General features: G+C 41.9%; 1 protein-coding gene across 25 annotated transcripts in view; it reads left to right on the forward strand.

Moving 5' to 3' along the window:
• The window catches only part of TMCC1 (transmembrane and coiled-coil domain family 1), a 246,548-nt gene that overhangs the window by 84,208 nt on the left and 141,797 nt on the right, over positions 1 to 20,543 (forward strand). For 9 of the 25 annotated variants that reach the window (XM_070051062.1, XM_070051061.1, XM_070051067.1 and 6 more), the window contains 2 exons: positions 7,351 to 7,408; positions 14,331 to 14,593. The exons of 2 other annotated variants lie outside the window; for them this stretch is intronic. In XM_070051062.1, the coding sequence (XP_069907163.1) occupies positions 14,372 to 14,593 (222 nt within the window). In that variant the 5' untranslated portion in view covers positions 7,351 to 7,408; positions 14,331 to 14,371. Of the gene's footprint in view, positions 1 to 7,350; positions 7,409 to 13,903; positions 14,594 to 20,543 lie in introns of all 25 variants that reach the window. 14 more of the 25 variants (XM_070051057.1, XM_070051052.1, XM_070051053.1 and 11 more) reach the window with 3 other exon arrangements.

The raw sequence follows: 20,543 nt of genomic DNA on the forward strand, positions 1-20,543 counted from the left end.
AATGTTCAGAATGGGCTGTTTGATGTTTACTGTTGCTATAGTTACTGGAGTTGATTGTGTTTCTATGGGAACCAGAAGCTTCATCTTAACCTAGTAATACCTTGCTTTTGTCTGCTTGACTTTGCTCTCTTTGTAGCTCTCTCAGCTCTGTTGCATTGTTATATTTCAAAACTTTGTTAGGTGGTGGTAGGGGGTGGGGATAGTGCTACAGTGTTTTGATAAAGTCTCAGTTAGAACCTGTGTCCCGTGTAAGGCCTTCCCAAGGCAATACCCCCCCCACCCCTGGTGAGGATTCAGCCCTGTCCTCAGGCTTAGGTTTCTTAAGCCCCATTACCTTCTCCTGCATATCAGAGGTGGTGCTGCAGGTATCTCTCCAGCCTTAGCTGTTGCTCTAGACCTGCTGGATTGCCAGAGTCTCTGCAGGAGAGAGTGCAGGAAGTGTGATTCCCTGACTGTGTGAACCTTAGGAATCCACAGCACGTGGAGACAGTGTACTCTGTATCATTTCAACCTTTTGAAAAATTAGTGAAACTTGTCTTAGGATGCAGTTTGAAGGGAGAGTTACAGAGAGGAAGAGAGAGAGCAAGAGCTTCCGTTCGCTGGTTCACTCCGCAAATGACCACATCTGCCGGGGCTGGGCCAAGCCAGAGGCAGAAGCCAGGAGATTCTTCAGGGTCTCCCACTTGGGTTCAGGGACCCAAACACTGGGGCCATCTGCTGCTGCTTTCCCAGGCACATAGCAGGGAATTGGATCAGAAGTGGAGCAGTGGGGATGCTGGCACTGCAGACAGTGGGTTACCCCGCTGCCTCAGCACTGGCCCAGGCAATGGTTGTCAGTGATACCTGTGCTTGCAGGAGCATTCTGCAGTTAGTGGGTTCTGTGTCATGTTAGTGTCTACTTAGGTTTAGTTTGTTAATCATAGTATTTGAATTATATTTCTGCCCCTTTCTCAGTCATTTGCTCTATTAGCTATTGAGAGACATATTTGAAATTTTCCCATTGTGATTATGGATTTTTTGGTCATTTCTCTTGTCATTCTGGTAAGGTTCTTTTCTGCTTTATATTATTTGGAGGCTATTATTACATACATGCAAATTTAAAATTGTATCTTCTGATAAATTGCAACTGTAGTTTTATGAAGTATATTTTTGTAAATGCTTTTTAGCATTAAAATCTGCTTGGAATACTATTAATATAGCATGTTTTCTTTTAGTTTGTGCTTTTTTTCTGCTGCTTTTTACTCTTAACTACTTCATATTGTTATCTTTTAAATATGATTCTTGTAAACACTACAAAGATTAGGTTTTGATTTTTATTTTGTATTATCTTTGTCTCTAGGCTAATTTACATTTAATGTAATTACTGATATATTTGGGTTTACATTTAACACCTTACGTTTTGCTTTTTATGTATTTTACTTGGTCTGTGATCTTGTTTTCTCCTTTTTTGGATTTCCTTTTTTGGATTTATTTGAGTATTTTAATTCTGCCTTTTCTTTCTGTTAATGTGATTCTCCCCACGGAGAACATAATTGCCAGTTACCTATCCATCATTCCAGAATGATATTATCTGTCCTCTCTCTCATTTTTATTTTTTATTTTTGTTTATTTATTTATTTTTAAAGATTTGTTTATCTTGAAAGAGTTACACAGAGAAGGAAATGCAGAGAGAGAGAGGTCTTCCATCTGCTGGTTCACACCCCAATTGGCCGGAGCTGTGCCGATCCGAAGCCAGGAGCCAGGAGCTTCTTCTGGATCTCCCACGAGGGTGCAGGGGCCCAAGGACTTGGGCTATTTACTACTGCCTTCCCAGGCCATAGCAGAGAGCTAAATCAGAAGCAGAGCAGCTGGGACTGGAACCAGCCCCCATATGGGATGCTGGGACTGCAGGCAGCAGCTTTACCTGCTACCCCCACAACACTGGCCACTCTCTCATTTTTAAATACTAGCATTATATATATATATATACATATATATATATATGTCTGTACTTTGCATTTTTATGGAAGTCAGTATAGTTTTTTTTAATTTGCCGTTTCAGATTACTTGGTGCTTTTCCATCTTTTTTTTTTTTTTTTTTTTTTTTTTTTTTTTTGCCAGGCAGAGTTAGACAGAGAGAGAGACAGAGAGAGTTACAGACAGTGAGAGAGAGACAGAGAGAAAGGTCTTCCTTCTGTTGGTTCACTCCAAAAATGGTCGCAACGGCCAGGCTGCACCGATTCGAAGCCAAGAGCCAGGTGCTTCTTCCTGGTCTCCCATGCGGGTGCAGGGGCCCAAGCACTTGGGCCATCCATCCTCCACTGCCCTCCCAGGCCACAGCAGAGAGCTAGACTGGAAGAGGAGTAACCGGGACTAGAACCTGGTGCCCAGATGGGATGGCAGCGCAGCAGGCAGAGTATTCACCAAGTGAGCCACGGTGCCGGCCCCCTTTTTTTTGAGTAGTACAACAACCTTGGAATTCTGCAACTCCAATATGCTCTTACTATATATTTCCATTTCCTAAGCATTTAAAACCCCATGACAAGTTATTAGTGCTTTAATAATTCAGTCTCATGTATATGTCTTTAAAATATTTAAAGATTATTATCTACCTATCTGATAGGCAGAGAGATTTCTAGAGAGAAAGAGACAGAGCCGGTGCCGTGGCTCACTAGGCTAATCCTCCGCCTTGTGGCGCCAGCACACCAGGTTCTTTCTAGTCCCGATCGGAGCGCCAGATTCTGTCCCAGTTGCCCCTCCTCCAGGCCAGCTCTCTGCTGTGGCCAGGGAGTGCAGTGGAGGATGGCCCAGGTGCTTGGGCCCTGCACCCTATGGGAGACCAGGAGAAGCACCTGGCTCCTGCCATCGGATCAGCGCGGCGTGCCGGCCGCGGTGGCCATTGGAGGGTGAACCAACGGCAAAGGAAGACCTTTCTCTCTGTCTCTCTCTCTCACTGTCCACTCTGCCTGTCCAAAAAAAAAAAAAAAGAAAGAAAAAAAAAAAGGAAAGAAAGAGAAACAGAATAGAAAGGGCTCCTATCCACTTGTTCACTGCCCCAAATAAGTACTTGTAATTTGGCTGGGTTGAAGCCAAAGCCCAGAACTGGAAAGTCAATCCAGGTCTCTCAGGGGTGGGAGGGGTCCAGTTACTTGAGCCATTATTTCAGGGTCTTTGTTAAAACAGAAAGCTGGAGTCTGGTTGGAGTCCATGTGGAATCTGGTTTCCCTGTTATGGGATGTGGGCATCCACACTATTTCCCTGGTGTGGTAGGTTATGAATTGGGGGTAGGTCAACTAGATAATTGTTTAGGGAAAATCAAGCAAATGCCAGCAGATGAGAAAAGCCTCTGTTGTCAAGAAGGGAAGGACAGAGAGAAACTATGCCTGTTGTTTTGTTTTTGTTTTTATTTTTTCAGTATTTCTGGAAAACGTTTGACAGTTGTGAATAGGGAGCATTCATACTAGGATGTTTACTAAGAACGGTAGGAAAAGGGATTTCAGAAGATTCAGAGGAAAGTTAGACTTTTTTGAGTAAATTTTTCCAGTGGTTTAAGTGAAATGTGAGAGAAAGGAAAAATGAAATTTCATTGTTGTAAAATCTTGGACCAGGATTGGTAAATGACAGGGAAATATTTATGAAAACAACAGTAGGCCGGTGCCGCGGCTCACTAGGCTAATCCTCCGCCTGCGGCGCCGATACCCCAGGTTCTAGTCCCGGTTGGGGTGTCAGTTCTGTCCCAGTTGCCCCTCTTCCAGTCCAGCTCTCTGCTGTGGCCTGGGAGGGCAGTGGAGGATGGATGGCCCAAGTGCTTGGGCCCTGCACCCACATGGGAGACCAGGATAAGCACCTGGCTCCTGGCTTCGGATCGGCGCTGCGTGCCAGCCATATTGGCCATTTGGGAGGTGAACCAACGGAAAAGGAAGACCTTTCTCTCTGTCTCTCTCTTTCTCTCTCACTGTCTAACTCTGCCTGTCAAAAAAAAAAAAAAAAAGAAAAGAAAAGAAAAGAAAAGAAAAGAAAAGAAAAGAAAAAATAACAATAGTGAAACAACTAAGTTGTATAAGATGGAAGAAGTAAGGGACTTCTTCTCAAGGCTGGATGTAAGGAAGAAGTTCTCAAAAGGTCTCAGGGGAGCCTGTGAGGTTGGCCAAGGGCAGCAAAGGTGTTGTTGAGCTAGATGAAGCACGCATGCCATTTCATTGTTGAAATAAGAGGCAGGGGAATGAAGTGATTGAGTTTTTTAAGTAAATTTTCTAGTGATAGCTATAAACATAAATGCCTGCACCAAGGTCAGTTTTGTCAGATGCCTTTTTTCAGAATGTATCAGGATGGTATGAAGAATTTCTTTTGGCTCTTCAGTATTTTTTGTGTGTTCATTGCTTTCCATTTACTTTTTAATGACCTGTTCCCAGTCATACCTCTGGACTCTTCTTTATCACTTTTTCCCCCTTTTTTATAAATTATTGTAAATTCCTTACCGTTTCTGTTTATGATCTTTCCCTCCTCCAGTGCATCTCTCAGGACATTGGTTTGTTCTTCTTGAAATGCCCTATGGGGGCCGGCGCTATGGCACAGTAGGTTAATCGTCTGCCTGCAGCACCGGCTTCCCTTATGGGTGCCGGTTCTGGTCTCAGCTGCTCCTCTTCCAGTCCAGCTCTGCTATGGCCTGGAAAGCAGTGGAGGATGGCCCAAGCCCTTGGGCCCCTGCACCCCCGTGGGAGACCTGGAGGAAGCCGTTGCAGCCATTTGGGGAATGAACCAGCGGACCGAAGACCTTTCTCTTTGTCTCTCCCTCTTACTGTCTGTTACTCTGCCTCTCAAATAAATAAAATCTTTAAAAAAAAAAATCCCTATGCACTGAGAAACTTTTAGTGGCTCATTGTCTTCTATAGACTTCTTTTGATTTTAACTTTTTCAGCTGTAAATTGAGGATAATTGGTGTTGCAAGGTGGTTGTGAAGATTAGAGATAATATATGGAAGTCACCTCGGTGCAATTTTAATGCTTGACATATACAAACACTCAATAAATAATTATCTTAGCATTCAGAGGCCTCTTTAACTTTCCAACCTTACCCATTCAGTCTTATTTTCCTTACTCATGTGTACCACTAGGGCCAGTGTTGTGGCACAGCAGGTTAATCCTCTCTTGCTATGCTGCAGTCCCATATCCAAGCACTGGTTTGAGTTCTAGGTGCTCTGCTTCTGATCCAGCTCCTTGCTAATGTGCCTGGGAAGGCAGTGGAAGCTGGCCCAGACTTGATCGTTGTAGTCATTTAGGGGATAAACTAGCAGATGGAAGATCTTTATCTCAGTGTCTCCCTACTTCTCTGTTGCTCTCCTTTCAAATAAGTAAATCTTAAAAAGAAATGTGTACCACTGGTAGGGTACATGGACTCTATACTGGTTCCCATCAGAGATGGTGTGTTTATTGCTATTCTGAGTGGAAGGCTTGGTCTATGTGTTTGTGTGTGTGTTTGTTTATATGTCTATATGTAGATTGATTTCTTTGAAAGGCAGAGTTAGGGAGAGACAGAGAGATGACTTGCAATGGCTGGAGCTGGGCTGGTCCAAAAGGCAGGAGCCACAAATTTCTTTCCAGTCTCCTACATGGGTATCAGGGGCCCAAGGTCTTGCTTTCCTAGGCACATTAGAAAAGAGCTGGATCAGAAGTGGAACAGTCCCAGCTATTGGGGCCAATCGGGGAGTGAACCAGCGGATGGAAGACCTCTCCCTCTGTTTGCCTCTCCTTCTTTCTCTGTGCAACTCAGACTTTCAAATAAATAAATTTTTTTTTTTTTTTTTTTAAGTGGAGCAGCCTACACGTGAACCAGTGCCCATATGGGATGCTGTCATAGCTGGTGGCATCTGTACCTGCCATTCCACAGCGCCGGTCCCTTGGCCTATATCTTTCTGTTTATTCAGTTTTCTTCTTGAGACCTCATGAAGGTTATCAAGCTTCCCAACAAACAGCCCTGACTTCCTGACTTTGGATGGTCATTGCAGTCTTGCTCACCAACTTCAGCACTTGATGATACTGTTTTGTACTGTTTTTATGTTTCAAGTGTGTAAAGCTGCTCTGCTAGATTGGTTTCTCTGAGGGCAAGATCATATTTGGTGTGTATAATGTTGGCTACGTAACAGATATCTCAGAAATACTTATCTAATGAAATTACTTCTCTGATAATGGCCATTAAAAGACACTTTCAAGGGGGAATTTCTTTTTTGGTACATTTTGATTCTCAATTGTACATGGTAGATAGTTTTTAGAATTACCTTTGAATAAAAAAATTGCAGATTATCATTTGAACTACTTGAAAAAATATAAAATTGTGTTTTTTATATACTTGTTTTTCATACTATAAGATTAGAATCAAAAGCATGTTTATTCCTTATTCAGTTTTTTGTTAAAATATTCATTGCAACCTGTAACTTGTGCCACTTTATTTCTTTGAGGTTTTTTTTTTTTTTTTTAAGATTCATTTATTTATTTTAGAAGCAGAGTTCCAGATAGAGAGAGAGAGATGTGTTCCATCTGCTGGGTCACTACCCAAGTGGCCGCATCAGCCCCAGCTAGGTGGATCCAAAGCCAGGAGCCAGGAACTTCCTCTGGGTCTCCCATGTAGGGTGCAAGGGCCCAAGTACTTCGGTCATCTTCTGCTATCCTAGACCACTAGCAGAAAGCTGGATCTGAACTGGAGAGGCTGGGACTTGAACCAGCACCCATTTGGGATGCTGGCACTGCAAGTGGAGATGTAACCTACTGCTGCACCACAGTGCTGGCCCCCTACAATTTTTTGTTTGTTTGTTTGTTTTGAAGATTTATTTTCTTATTTGAAAGTCAAAGCCAACAGAGAAAGGAGAGGGGGCAGTCAGAGAGATCTTTGATCTGCTGGTTCATTCCCTAGATGGCCACAACAGCCGGAGTCAGGAGTTTCATTGGGGTTGTCACATGAGCACAGGGGCTCAAGTACCCAGGCCATCTTCCCCTGCCTTCCCAGGTACACTAGCAGGGGCTGGATGGGAAGTGGAGCAGCCAGGACTGGAATCAGCAGCCATAAGGGATACCAGCAATGCAGCATGGCTCTACCCACTATGCCACAGCACTAGTCCCCACTTTATTTTTAAGCATTGACAAGTTAATATTATTTTTCCAAATATCTTTATTGATTTTAGTTTTTCTTGATTACATGTTTGAAAAATTAGAAAACATTGAAAAGTACTGGAAAAAAATTATCCTACTTCTACCATTAGGAAATGAGGGCTGTTAACATTTTATTGTATACATCTGCAGTTATATTTCTGTGTATCTGTGAGAGAGAAACTTCCCCCTTTAGTGTCTTACTTTGTAATTCTTCATATTTGCTTTTCAGCTTTTTTCTTAAAAGGATTCCTGTATAACTTCGAAGTACTTGAGGAAGAACAATGAAGGCAAGTATCCAACTCTTCATAGTCAGTAGAATTGTCTTGGTTCAGCTCTCTCCTATGGCCTGGGAAAGCAGTGGAAGATGGCCCAAGTCCTTGGGCCCCTGCACCTGCATGGGAGACCTGGAAGAAGCTCCTGGCTCCGGGCTTTGGATCTGCTCAGCTCTGGCCATTGTGGCCATTTAGGGAGTGAACCATCAGATGGAAGACTCACTCACACTCCCTCCCTCCCTCCCTCCCCCTCCCTCCCTCCCCTCCCTCCCTCCCTCCCTCCCCTCCCTCCCTCCCTCCCCTCCCTCCCTCCCTCCCTCCCCTCCCTCCCTCCCTCCCTCCCCCTCCCTCCCTCCCCTCCCCTCCCTCCCCTCCCTCCCCCCCTCCCTCCCTCTCTGCCTGTTTGTGACTCTGCCTTTAAAATAAATTAATCTTAAAAAAAAAAAAAAAAAGTTGTGGTTCATGGCCAAACCAAAAAGATTGGATTACTACATCTATCAAAAAGCTAAAAAATTGGCCCTGTGCTGTGGTGACAGCAGGTTAAACTGCAACTTGAGATGAGGCATCCCATGTTGGATTACAGATGCAAGTCTCTGCTGCCTGCTCTGATTCAGATCTCTGCTAATGGCGCTGGGAAGGCAGTGGACAATGGGCTCCTGCCACTGTGTGAGACCAAGATGGAGTTCCAGGCTCTGGGCTTTGGCCTGGCCCAGCTCCTGGTGTTGAAGCCTTTTGGCTAGTGAACCAGCAGGTAGAAGATCTTTCTGTCAGTCCCCCTCTCTCTGTCACTGTGTCTTTCAAATTAGTAAATAAATCTTTTTCTAAAGGCCAAAAAATTGGAAAGAAAAGCTTAGAGGAGGAAAAAAGGACAAAGGAATTTGGAATGGTTTTCTAGAGTGCTCTTGTAAACATTTGATGTAATTTTTTCACTTGTTTTTGATACTAATTCAGAACTGCTTTTTCCTGAGTGTAACTAATAGTGTATTCTGTCTCTGGCAAAACTGTGGTAGAAAATTAATTATTGAGAATTCTGAGAATTTAACAAAATTTATTTGAAATGCCTGGTCTGTAGGTGGCTGTCTCTGCTCCTTTAACTCCTTGTCCTCTCCTTTTCCTCGTGTTCTTTTAATTTTTTTGGTAATTTATTTATTTTATTTATTCGAGATGCAGAGAGAGAATATGTCAGAGACCAATCTCTCATGCACTGGTTTATTCTCCAAATGCCCACAACCGCCTGACGTGAGCCAGGCCAAAGCCTGAAAGCAGAAACTCAGTCCTGGTCTCATAGGTGGGTGTTAGAGCCATACATCCCCTGGTGTGCAACACTAAGAAGCTGGTATAGGGAGTGGAGCAGGGACTTGAATCTAGGCACTCAGAAATGGAATGCAGCATCCCAAGCACTGAGCCAGATGCCTGCCCCCTTCTCCCTCCTTTTCCTTCCTTTTTACTTTGCTCACTTCCTCTGATTTACTCTTATGAGCTTTTGCTTTTTGCAGAAGCTGAATGAATAAAAAAGAAGGCAGCGTTCACTTCTTACATTACAATAGGCTTTTGCATTTGAACTTGTTTGAGTTAAATGAGGGATCTAAATATTTGAGGAGGCTTCAAAAAGTTCATGAAAAATAGGATTAAAAGATAAAAAGTAAAAATACATAATTTATTTATTATACATATTTATTTTTTATAAGCAGTAATATGACCAGGTTAGTCAATTTTTGAGAACAGAGATTCCTGGGAAAAGTGAGTGCCCTTTAAGGGGTTTTTGTTTTTTTAATTAGTTTATCTTTTGAAAGGGAGAGCTCCTGAGATACAGTAGTCTGCTGGATCACTCTCCAAATGCCTGCAACTGCCAGAGCTGGACCAGGCTGAAGTCAAGAGCCAGGAACCAGGAATTCATTTAGGGACTCAAGTACTTGAGCCATCATCTGCTATATCGCAGGGTGTGTATCAGAAGCAAGCTGGAATGGCAGGCGGGATCACAGCTGAAACCCAAGACTGATAGGGAATGAGGGAGTCTCAAGTAAGCTGTTAGCTGCTGCAGCAAATACTTGCCCCTGAGGAATTGTTAGGGTTAGGAAATAGGACCCAGGGAACCAAATCAGGGCAGTGAGGTGGATGCCTAATGATTTCCCACTGATGCTCTTGTACAATCGCCCTTGAGGAGACGAGGAGTGAGCAGCAGCAGTGTGGTGGTGGAGAAGGACTCTGTGAGGGCAGCTTGCTTGGATTTCTGTTTCTGCTAAAGCTTTGGTTAACTTCCTGAGACCACTCTCCTAGTTAGCTGTGGCTTTGCCGTACTGCAAATCAACAAGCAGAATGCCTTGAGCATCACCACAGATACTGTTGCCATGACCTTTGCTCTTAACCAGATTGCTTCTGCTTTGGCTGAACCACTTCCATCTGTCTGTTGCCTTTGCTCTGATTGTGCTTCATCTTTAGGATCATACTGGTAATTCTCAAGTTTTACCTTCCTGCTCCAATTCTTTGAAAAAAATGCTTTAAGATCTTGATCTCATTTCTTTATAATTTGCATTGAAAGCTCTGTTCTTACCTGCATCCGTAAGCAGAAAGCTTGCTGCACTTTAATTTTTCAGTCAGAATTGTGTGAATTGAAATGTCTATGGGGTTATTGTTTCTGCTGTTAATTGTCCTCTTCAGTTAGGACTTGAACAAGTTTAATTTTTTAAAAAAGATTTATTTATTGGAAGCCAGAGTTGGAGAGAGAGAAAGAGAGAGATTGAGAGATCCATCTTCCATACGCTGGTTCATTCCACAAGTTACTGCAATGGCCTGAGTTTGGCCAGGACAAAGCCAAGAGCCTAACTCCATCTGGGTCTCCTACATGGGTGACAGGCACCCAAGTACTTGGACCATTTTCTGTTGCTTTCACAGGTTCATTAGCAGGGAACTGGATTGGAAGTGGGACAGCCAAATCTCAAACCAGCGTCCATGTGGGATACTGGCACTGCAAGTGGCAGTTTAACCTGCTGCACCACAATGGCAGCTCCAACAAGTTTTAATTTTTTCCTCACAGACTCATCTGGGTGATACAGTGCTGTGGACTTTTATCTTTAACCTTGTCTTAGCCCCTCTTAAAAGCTCCCTTATGTGCAGGCTGGCATTATTGACACAGTAGGTTAAGCCACTGCTTACAAGGCTGCCATCCCATAGCGGAGTGCCAGTCTAAGTCTTTGCTGCTTCATTTGTGATCCAGCTTCCTGCTAATGTGCCTGGGAAGGCAGCAGAAGATGACCCCAGTTTGAGGCCCTGTCATTCACGTGGGAAACATACATGAGTTCTGGGCTCCTGATTTCTGTCTGGCCCAGAATTGGCTCTTGTAGTTAGTTGGTGAGTGAACCCGTGAATGTGAAGAGCTCTCTGTCTTTGTCTGTCTGTCTGTCTGTCTCCCCACCACCACCACATGCAGGCTTTCAAATAAATAAATCTTTAAAAAAAAGAATGAGTTACCCATTTTGAACTTGCTGTTTCTTTATGGTGTTAGCCCCACAAACTTCCAGAAAGCATCAGCGGTTTCTTCCCAAACTTTACCACACATTTGGGGTGTGTGTGTGTGTGTGTGTGTGTGTGTAAGATTTATTTGTAAGAGAGAAAAAGAGGAGAGGGAGGAAGAAAGGGAGAAATTGGTCTTCCATCTGCTGGTTCATTCCCCGAATGTCTGTAATGGTTGAGGCTGGAGGCTGGACCAGGCCAAAATCAGAAGCCTGAAATTCTATCTGAGTCTCCCGCATGGGTGGTAGGAGTCCAAACACTTGAGCCATACTCCACTGCTTTCCTGGGCACATTAGCAGGGAGCTGGATCAGAAGTAGAGCAGCCAGAACTCAAATTGGGATGACAGTGTTACAGGAGGCAGGTTAACCCACTGTGCCACAGTGTTGGCCCCACATTTGATGTTTTTCTTGTTTCAGTATCTCTTGCTGTCACAGAGGTTCCTTTCAAACTGGTGCCTTGAACTAGGTCCTGTTCAGACATAAAATAACAAGTTAATATGAATTTATTTTGGTGCAAAAAATTCTTGAAGTCTGTGCATTGGTTTTTCATAATTAACATTTTCTGTGCACTTTTGAAGGTTGTCATACTTGATTGGGGAATTTTACTGTCTAAGCAGCAGTAATTACTCGTTTGAGCTTTGCTGTCCTACAGAAGAAAATCGGGGAGAATTGTGTATGGAGTTTGTTTAGTGCTTGCATTCTTACTGTTAAGATTATAATGTTTTAAAATTAATTCTATAAAATTCTTTGGTATTTTTGCCACAGCAGTTGACCTTCCTTAATACTTGGCATGGACTCTCACTGAAAAGTGGTCTTAAAGAAAATTTTAGCAGACTTCAGTCTGTTTCTTGCTGCTGCTGATGTAACCAAGTAATGCAAATAATACATACAAGTCTATAAGTACCAGATTACATTTTGTAATCAATGTGATGAGTTGTTTGTTTCTTAAAATTCTTATAACTTGATGCTTAAGCTCAATTTAGGTTTCTTTATGGCTCCATGTTGTCTTGCCTTTAGAAATCCTGGAATTCATCACATTCTTTACTTAATTTTTGCAGCTGTGAAGATGGCCTTGGCTTGTAAGCTTTATAAGTCCTGGCTTGGGAACTGACCCGTGTTTGAGGTTTTCTTAGGGAATGCTATTGTTTCCTTGTAATCAACCATTATTTTTAGCTATTTGAAAATAAATGATATACAGATGCTAGTGAAATCTCAAATGAAGTTGGTAACATTTGAAATGTACCATGTTCTCCATTTTTTAAACAGGTAGCAAACAGATGGCCACTTGATTACACTGCCCAATGAAATGCATTTACTGAACAGTAAATTCCTAATACCTGTATATACGAAAAAGTAGGGCATTTGGTCTCGCCTTAACACCGTTCTTTCCGCATGGTATCTTTTAATTTCATATGATAAGCTCCTATATATTTTACTTCAACAAAAAATCAGTTGTATTATTTAGTTAACCTAATAACAAAAAGGAAGACATTAAATGCTTGCTTACTGTTAGCTGCTGCTTTGAAATCCTCGTATCAGAGTCTAGCCCAGTGTGAAAAGAGATTAATTCATGTCCTACAGTGCTGGATTATCTTGGTTTTATAGCCCTTTTTCTCTTAGAAGCTCAATGCTTTGCAAATTAGAAGCAGTTCAGTAATCTTTAGTTTGACAAAACTCATGAGGACAGGTAAGGATAATTAAATCATAGGTACACTTAAGTTCTTAGTAATATATCAAGTTTAAAGTTTTTTAAACCAAAAATATGGGAAATTATGGAAAACATGGACATGAGGAATCTGTATCATGCATTGTACCCTCCAGCAGCTTCTGTGCATTTATACAACTTTGCTGTACGTATTCACACACAGTCAGTAGGAAACCAAACACTTTGTGTTAGAAAAAATGTCTCCCCTCCTTTTTGCATGTGATCTTAGTAACCATGGCAGTTGTGCTGATTTCATATCTCTTGGTTTTAGCTTCTTTTTAATTTCCTGCGTTGAATACTGGTGTATGGTTGCTGTTTGACCTTTCCTTTTACTGTTGCATATTCAGTTACTGTGTTCTTCGCTTCTGAGTTTGTATGGTTATACGGGAAGTCTGTCATGGGATGACACTATTGAGGGAAGGTTTTCTTTTAATCTCCTTTCTTGATAGTTGGTACTTAGCAAAGCTCTAGTCTCTTTGAAGACTGACACTCTCTGGACTATTCACTCATGTCGTGCCAGAAGGGTCATTTGTACTTAAACAGAGAATCTAACTTAAAAGATTTTCATTTCCTTTGTCTTCTCAAAAGAGCAAACCTGTCATTTCTCATTGCCAAGGAGGTTGGTATGAGAATATGAATGGTGTGAAGAAATGGCGGTTTTCCATTAAAATCCATGTGGGAGAACAGGGTACTTCAAAAAGGTCATGGAAAATGGAATTAAAAGATAAGTTTATTTTGGTGCAAAAAACCTTGAAATCCATGCTTAGTTTTTTCAGTTTGGATTTTCCATGAGTTACTTGAAGATCTCTTGTACAGTTAAATTGGGATCTCCATTTCTCACTGTTCTTTGAATTTACTGAGTTTCAGCATGTTGATAATTAACTGTGATTATGAATGAGAGAAATTGAGTTGCATTCGTTAGACTGAACACACTGGGTGGTCTGTTCTCATGATACCCCAACCAGTGACTGTTCCTGTCAACTACTTTTAGGGTGTCCATTCCAAGATGGCTCCTTTAGAATCCAATTTTTTTGTGTATTAAAACTTGTAAGGATTTATAAAAGACATTACTTTTTATTTCCTGTGTACTTGTTCTGGGCTTTTTCTCCTATTCTAGAAAATAATCATTATTCACTATCTGGAAAACTATCTTTAAATCTTCTGATTAAAGATTGCTTAATGATAGTGTCTATTTGTTTGCCTAGAAGCATGTTTTCTTTTTTTTTTTTCTTAACACTGTAATTTCTGCATGGATTTATGATACAAGATTCTTTTTTTTTTTTTTTTAACATTAGATAGGCATGAAGCCTCGTCTCACAGCTGCATGTGTAGTCACTCTTGAAGCAAATGCCTACCTAATTTGACAGTCTTGGTGTGTTTAGACATTTTTGAGTTTGAAAATAAGCATATTAAATCTACCAATGGAGCCTTCAGGCAGTGAACAGTTGTATGAGGACCCTGATCCTGGAGGCAGATCCCAAGATGCAGAGGCCAGAAAGCAGACAGAATCAGAACAAAAGTTATCTAAAATGACCCACAATGCTTTGGAGAACATTAATGTGATTGGCCAAGGCTTGAAGCATCTCTTCCAGCACCAGCGCAGGAGGTCATCAGTGTCTCCACACGATGTGCAACAAATTCAGGCAGATCCAGAACCTGAAATGGATCTGGAAAGCCAGAACGCATGTGCTGAGATTGATGGTGTCCCCACCCACCCCACAGCTCTGAATCGTGTTCTGCAGCAGATCCGAGTGCCACCCAAGATGAAGAGAGGGACAAGCTTGCATAGTAGGCGGGGCAAGCCAGAGGCCCCAAAGGGAAGTCCCCAAATCAACAGGAAATCTGGCCAGGAGATTGCAGCCGTTATGCAGACAGGCCGACCCAGGTCTTCATCCACAACTGATGCTCCTACCAGTTCTGCTATGATGGAAATAGCTTGTGCTGCTGCTGCGTGTCTGCCAGGAGAGGAGGCAGCTACAGAGCGGGTAAGTCTAAGTCTCTTCTGTTTCCTTTTCTGCTCACTTACTGCTCTTTGTCCTGAGGACCCTGCGGACTTTGCTTTGGTAACTTAAAAGAGAGTTCTTAGCACATACCTTAAAGTTGGGGTGTAGTTCCCCTTTTTATTAGTGGGGTAAACAATAACTCTAGCAATGGAGGAATGTTACAGTTGCATTTTGCTTCTTAAATACTGCTGTATTTTGTTTAGTTTACCTTTCTGCTACAATGTTATGCTTATTTCCTTTGTTCTTGTGTATTAGAAGGGTCAGTTTGATGGTAGAGGAACAAAGAAACTTAGTTTATTTATTTATTTTTTGGTTTTGTATGTGGAAATGACTTTTATACCTTAATGAAGGTAGTGAATAAAGTTCTAGAATCTGGATTTGTTTATGAATAATCTGGAAATACACAAGTGCTTAAAATTGTCATACATGCTGTACTACGCCATGGGCATCGTTAAACATTTTGCTTTCTACAGTAGAATGTATTTACTATAAAAAAAACTGGTGTTTGGAAGGCCTATGTGGATGGATGTACAAGTTGTATCAATTTTAGAGGGCAACTTCCCTGTAACTCTACATTTTCCTTAGCTGAGGCAAATAGAAGAAATAGTCCTGCTACAGTTTGAAAACTCAGGTACAGGTAGTCATGCAGGGATTGAAGTTAACTGTTTGGGAGCCTGGACAAACTGTTGTTCTTGCCCTGTGTAAAGGGATGGTGTCTTCTGAGCTTCGTCAGATAGTTCTAGTTTGTGAATGTGGATCCAGTTGTGTCAGAACTTGTGGTTTTTCAAGATAAACTGGAAATCTGGAAAGCTGATGGTTTCTAACACATTATGAAAGGCCAGCAGAACACATTTGTGGGCCAGGTGTGCTCCATGAGTTATCATCTAACTATTGTTTTCACCTTTGCTTTTATGTATGAGTATTCTCGAAGGTTTTTATGATAGTTGGTTGCTTGCAATCTTTATTGCTCCTATGATAGTTAAATGTATTTTATTGGGTATTAATAAACTACCTGGAAATCTAAATTTTTTAAAAGATTTATTTATTTATTTGAAAGTTAGAGTTACAGAGGAGGAGAGCCAGAGAGAGAGAGTGAGTGAGAGAGAGAGAGAATGGGTGCATTTCAGTCCGCTGTTTTACTTCCCAACTGGCCACAAAGGCAGAAGCCCGGCATTTACAGGTCTCCCACATGGGTACAGTGGCCCAAGTATTTGGGCCGTCTTCCACTGCTTTCCAGGCGCATCAGCAGGGAGCTAGATCAGAAGTCGAGCAGCCAGGACTTGAATCAGTGCTCATATGGGATGCCAGCACTTCAGGCAGAGGCTTAACCTTCTGTGTCACAGCACTGGCTCCAAATCTAAATGTTGAATCAAGTTCCTTTAAACTCTCCTATCTAAATGTGATATTGAAAACAAGTTATGGACAGTAAATCACTCTGAGTAATAATGATATGAATTAAAACTTAAATTTTTTAAAGTAGCATATATTTAAGTACATAATAGTTGTCTTTGAAATAAAAAGGACTTTGGATACATCTGCTTCTTAGAGAACTGACTTCTTATAATTTAATAAATATTTCATTTATAACTGTCAGTCTGGGAGAATATTCACACGCTGTTCATGTTTAATACCAGAATAATGTGTAAAAACTGTTTACATCAGTTACAGACTTTGACATGTAGGTGTAAAAGGCACACTAAGTTATCATTTTTCTTCTTAGAAGTCTAGATTATATTCTTTTTGTGAACCACACATTAATAGAACCTGAGTACTCTATTTACTTTTTTTTTTAATATTTATTTATTTGAGACAGAGAGAGAGAGCGCTTCCATACATAGGTTCACTCTTCAAATGGCTGCAATGGCCAGGGCTGGGCCAGACCAAAGCCTGGAGCATCCTCCACATCTCCCAACTTGGGTGAGAGAAAGATTAAGGGGGCCATCCTTTGCTGCTTTTCCCAGGGCATTAGCCTGGAGCTGGATTAGAAGTGAAGCAGCTGGGACATAACCAGCACTCATATAGGATGCTGGCCTGCAGGCAGCAGCGTAACCGACTAAGCCACACAAGGCCGGCCCCTGTTTTTACCTTGTTAGCCAGCATAAATGAGACTAAATAGTTTCTCAGTTAATTAAAATTAGTTAAAGTGTATTATCAAAATGTTATATGTGTATATATTTTGAATATTTTAACTTGTGAACCAATCTGGGGCAGGATTTTTTTTTTTTTTTTTAGGAGTTACTTATTTTTAAAGAGCTACAGGGAGAGAGTGATAAAGAGATCTTCCATTCACTGTTTTATTCCCTAGATAGCCATGATGGGCTGGGCTGGGCTGGGCTGAAGCCAGAATCTTCAGGTGTTTTTTTTTTTTTTTTTATTTACATACTTACTTCTTACATATGTATTTGCTTCATTACGTGTTTACTTATTTAAAAAGCACAGTGACCTTCACAGATACTGCTCTGCCTGACCAGGGCCAGCAAATCTGGGGAGGAATTTGCTCATTTTCACCCAACAAACCCTTCCCCTAGGGCTTCCCAGCCTTTGTCCTGGAGGAGAGGAGGAGGTGGGTAAACAGACTCCCTTAAAAACCTAGGTAGTCCAAACAGACTGCATGCTCAGCCCTCTGCCTCTCAGCTGAGCCGCCCGCCTTTTCTGCCCAGTGTATTCTCTCCTCTCATCCAGAGCAACTGGGCGCTCTCTGTCCCTTCCGTTCTGATGCTCTATCCCCAATAAAGCCTTATCACTCTGGGTACAAGTTCGAGACCTGGCTGCTCCACTTCCAGTCTAGCTCCCTGCTGATGTGCCTGGGGAAGCAGTCAACTATGAATCAAGTGGGAGACATGGACAAAAAGTGCCTCGCCTAGCCCAGGCTGTTGCGGCCGTCTGGGGATAGAACTAGTGGATGGAAGATCTCTATCTCTCTGTCCTGCTGGCAGCGGCGGCCATTGGAGGGTGAACCAACGGCAAAAGGAAGACCTTTCTCTCTGTCTCTCTCTCTCACTGTCCACTCTGCCTGTCAAAAAAAAAAAACAAAAAAAAACAAAAAAAAATTCTCAGTGTAGGAAGCTTTCAAAATGCACAAAAATAACAGAAGGTAAAGCTACAAATATTTTGATGTGTTTTCTCAACATGCATATATATTAAAATGAATAAAACATTTAAATTTATTTTTATTTAATTTCATTAAAATTAACATTTTAAATAATACTAGAATCTTATTAAATACAGCTTTGTATTCTTTCCCTTAAAATTCTGTCATGAACATTTTACCATATCCATAAATACTCACGTTACTACAGATTTTTTACTGATTGAGTAATGAACAACATATTTTGTTGTAGTAACCTTAGTTTTATATACTGAGTTGGAGATGAAAATACTTAAACTTCCAGTGCAGTGTTCTTTACTTAAAACAGTGCTTGAAATATTTTTTTAAAGATGTATTTATTTATTTGAAAGTCAGAGTTACACAGAGAGAGGAGAGGTGGGTGGGGGGGAGAGAGATGTCAGTCTTCTATCCACTGGTTCACTCCCCAGATGGCTGCAATGGCCAGAGCTGTGCTGATCTGAAGCCAGGAGCCAGGAGCTTCTTCGGGTCTCCCACGTGGGTGCAGGTGCCCAAGGGTTTGGGCTATCTTCTACTGCTTTTCCAGGCCATAGTTGAGAGCTGGATCATAGTGGAGTAGCTAGGACTCGAACTAGTGCCCATTTGGGATGCCAGCTCTGCAGGCGGTGGCTTTACCCACTATAGCACGGCGCCGGCCCCAGTGCTTGAAATATTAAAAGGAGGAGTACCTAGTGTATCTAATGGTAGTGATGATAAGGGTAGCTGCCATTTGTTGTTTTTTATTATACAGCAGGCAGTGTGTTTGAACACATGATATAATTTTCTCTTTAATTCTAAAAATAATTCTGTATTTTGCTCCCATGGGATGTATTTTGCTCCTTTTTGCTAATAAGACAGGAAAGGCCTAGAGAAATTAAGGCTCTTCATGGTTTCACAACCAGCCTGTTACACAGCTAGAATGTTACAGAGCTGAAGTAATAATAAACCTAAGTTATTCACTTGTTCATTAGATGTGTTCTGATGCCAGAGGGAACAACATATCAAAAAACTGAGGTGTGTGCAGAAAAAAGAGCAAATGGAAATGCCCCAGAGGCCTGTCTATGAAGCAATTTTACTGAAATTAGTTTATCTTTGCATTATGGTAAGAGGGTGATAATCCACATCAGAGCCATAAGTTAGAATTTTACACATAGAGAAATGTTTTCATTGGAAGGTATTGGAATCAGTCAGGCCAGCATAGCCTGAGAGGGCAGTCCTATATCAAGAATTTGATCTGTGGGCGTTGTTTAAACTTAGGCTTGGTGTATTTAGTGTTGTTAATACTATATATTGCATATGGGTATTTGCAGCTTTTAAAAGAATTCATTATTTCTTTAGAGATAAGGTTTCTGGTCACCTGTCCTCTCAGAATATATTCTGTCACATTCTGTGGAGGTGCATATATGAATACACAGAAATATTTACTGTTCTAAATATGTAAGTCTGAATCGTCTTTTTCATTAAATGAGACATTTCTGTATAGCAAAGACTTTATTTTATTTTATTTTTTTTTTTTTTTGATAGGCAGAGTTATAGACAGAGAGAGAGACAGAGAGAAAGGTCTTCTGTCTGCTGGTTCACTCCCCAGGTGGCCTCAGTGGCCGGAACTGCGCCGATCTGAAGCCAGGAGCCAGGTGCTTCCTCCCTGTCTCCCATGTGGGTGCAGGGGCCCAAGCACTGGGCCATCCTCCCCTGCTTTCCCAGGCCACAGCAGAGAGCTGGACTGGAAGAGGAGCAACCAGGACTAGAACCAGCCCCCATTTGGGATGCTGGCGCTGCAGGCGAAGGATTAACCTAGTGTGCCACGGTACCAGTCTCTGCAAAGACTTTTTACTTCACAAATAACTATCTTAGAGAGATAAAGTCCCCCTAAGTTGGAAATTTGTATTTAGAGTTAAGAGGTATACAGATGTCTTTTCACAGCCTTAAGGACCTTAGGGACCTTGGAGTGGCAGGATTTGCATAAATGGTAATTCAAGAAGCAATGTAGTGAAATACAGTCAAGCCCAGAAGTCAGGAGCCTGGGGTTTGAGATTGCAGTTGGGTTCTCTTACTAAACATGCAAGTGTGACCTTAAACAATTCAGCTTTCTAGGTTTCACTGCCTTCATTTTCAGGATGAAGTAATTGTACTAAATCATATTTGATGTTACTTATTTGATAATGCCATAAATTAAAATATCTGTACAGCACCATAAAATGATGGTCATTCACAGTGTGGCACTAGATCCAGTCACCATGGATCCTGCCTGGATGTGACCCATACTTGGCAATTAAAAAGCTTTGATAGAGAACAGTGTGTAAGTAAATGTTAGTGAAAGCAGTTCGCAGAAGGGAGAGCTGTATATGGAGCCAAGTTAAAGGGGCTTTATAGAGATTATGCTCCTTGCAGGGTGTCTGAGGCCCAGTCAGTATAAATCTTTTCCACTGTTAGAAAATCCTGATACATGCAAATGTTTCAAGATAGCTGAGATATTAAACAAAAAGTAAAAACATCAAATAACAAAAAGCAGTTGTGAGCGCCGGCACCCCAGGTTCTAGGCCCGGTCGGGGCGCCAGATTCTGTCCCGGTTGCCCCTCTTCCAGGCCAGCTCTCTGCTGTGGCCAGGGAGTGCAGTGGAGGATGGCCCAGGTGCTTGGGCCCTGCACCCGCATGGAAGACCAGGAGAAGCACCTGGCTTCTGGCTTCGGATCAGCATGGTGCGCCGGCTGCAGCGCGCTGGCCGCAGCAGCAACTGCGGGGGGGGGGGGGGTGAACCAACGGCAAAAGGAAGACCTTTCTCTCTGTCTCTCTCTCACTGCCCACTCTGTCCATGAAAAAAAAAAA

This window comes from Oryctolagus cuniculus, chromosome 10, assembly GCF_964237555.1.
Source record: "Oryctolagus cuniculus chromosome 10, mOryCun1.1, whole genome shotgun sequence".
Taxonomy (NCBI): domain Eukaryota; kingdom Metazoa; phylum Chordata; class Mammalia; order Lagomorpha; family Leporidae; genus Oryctolagus; species Oryctolagus cuniculus.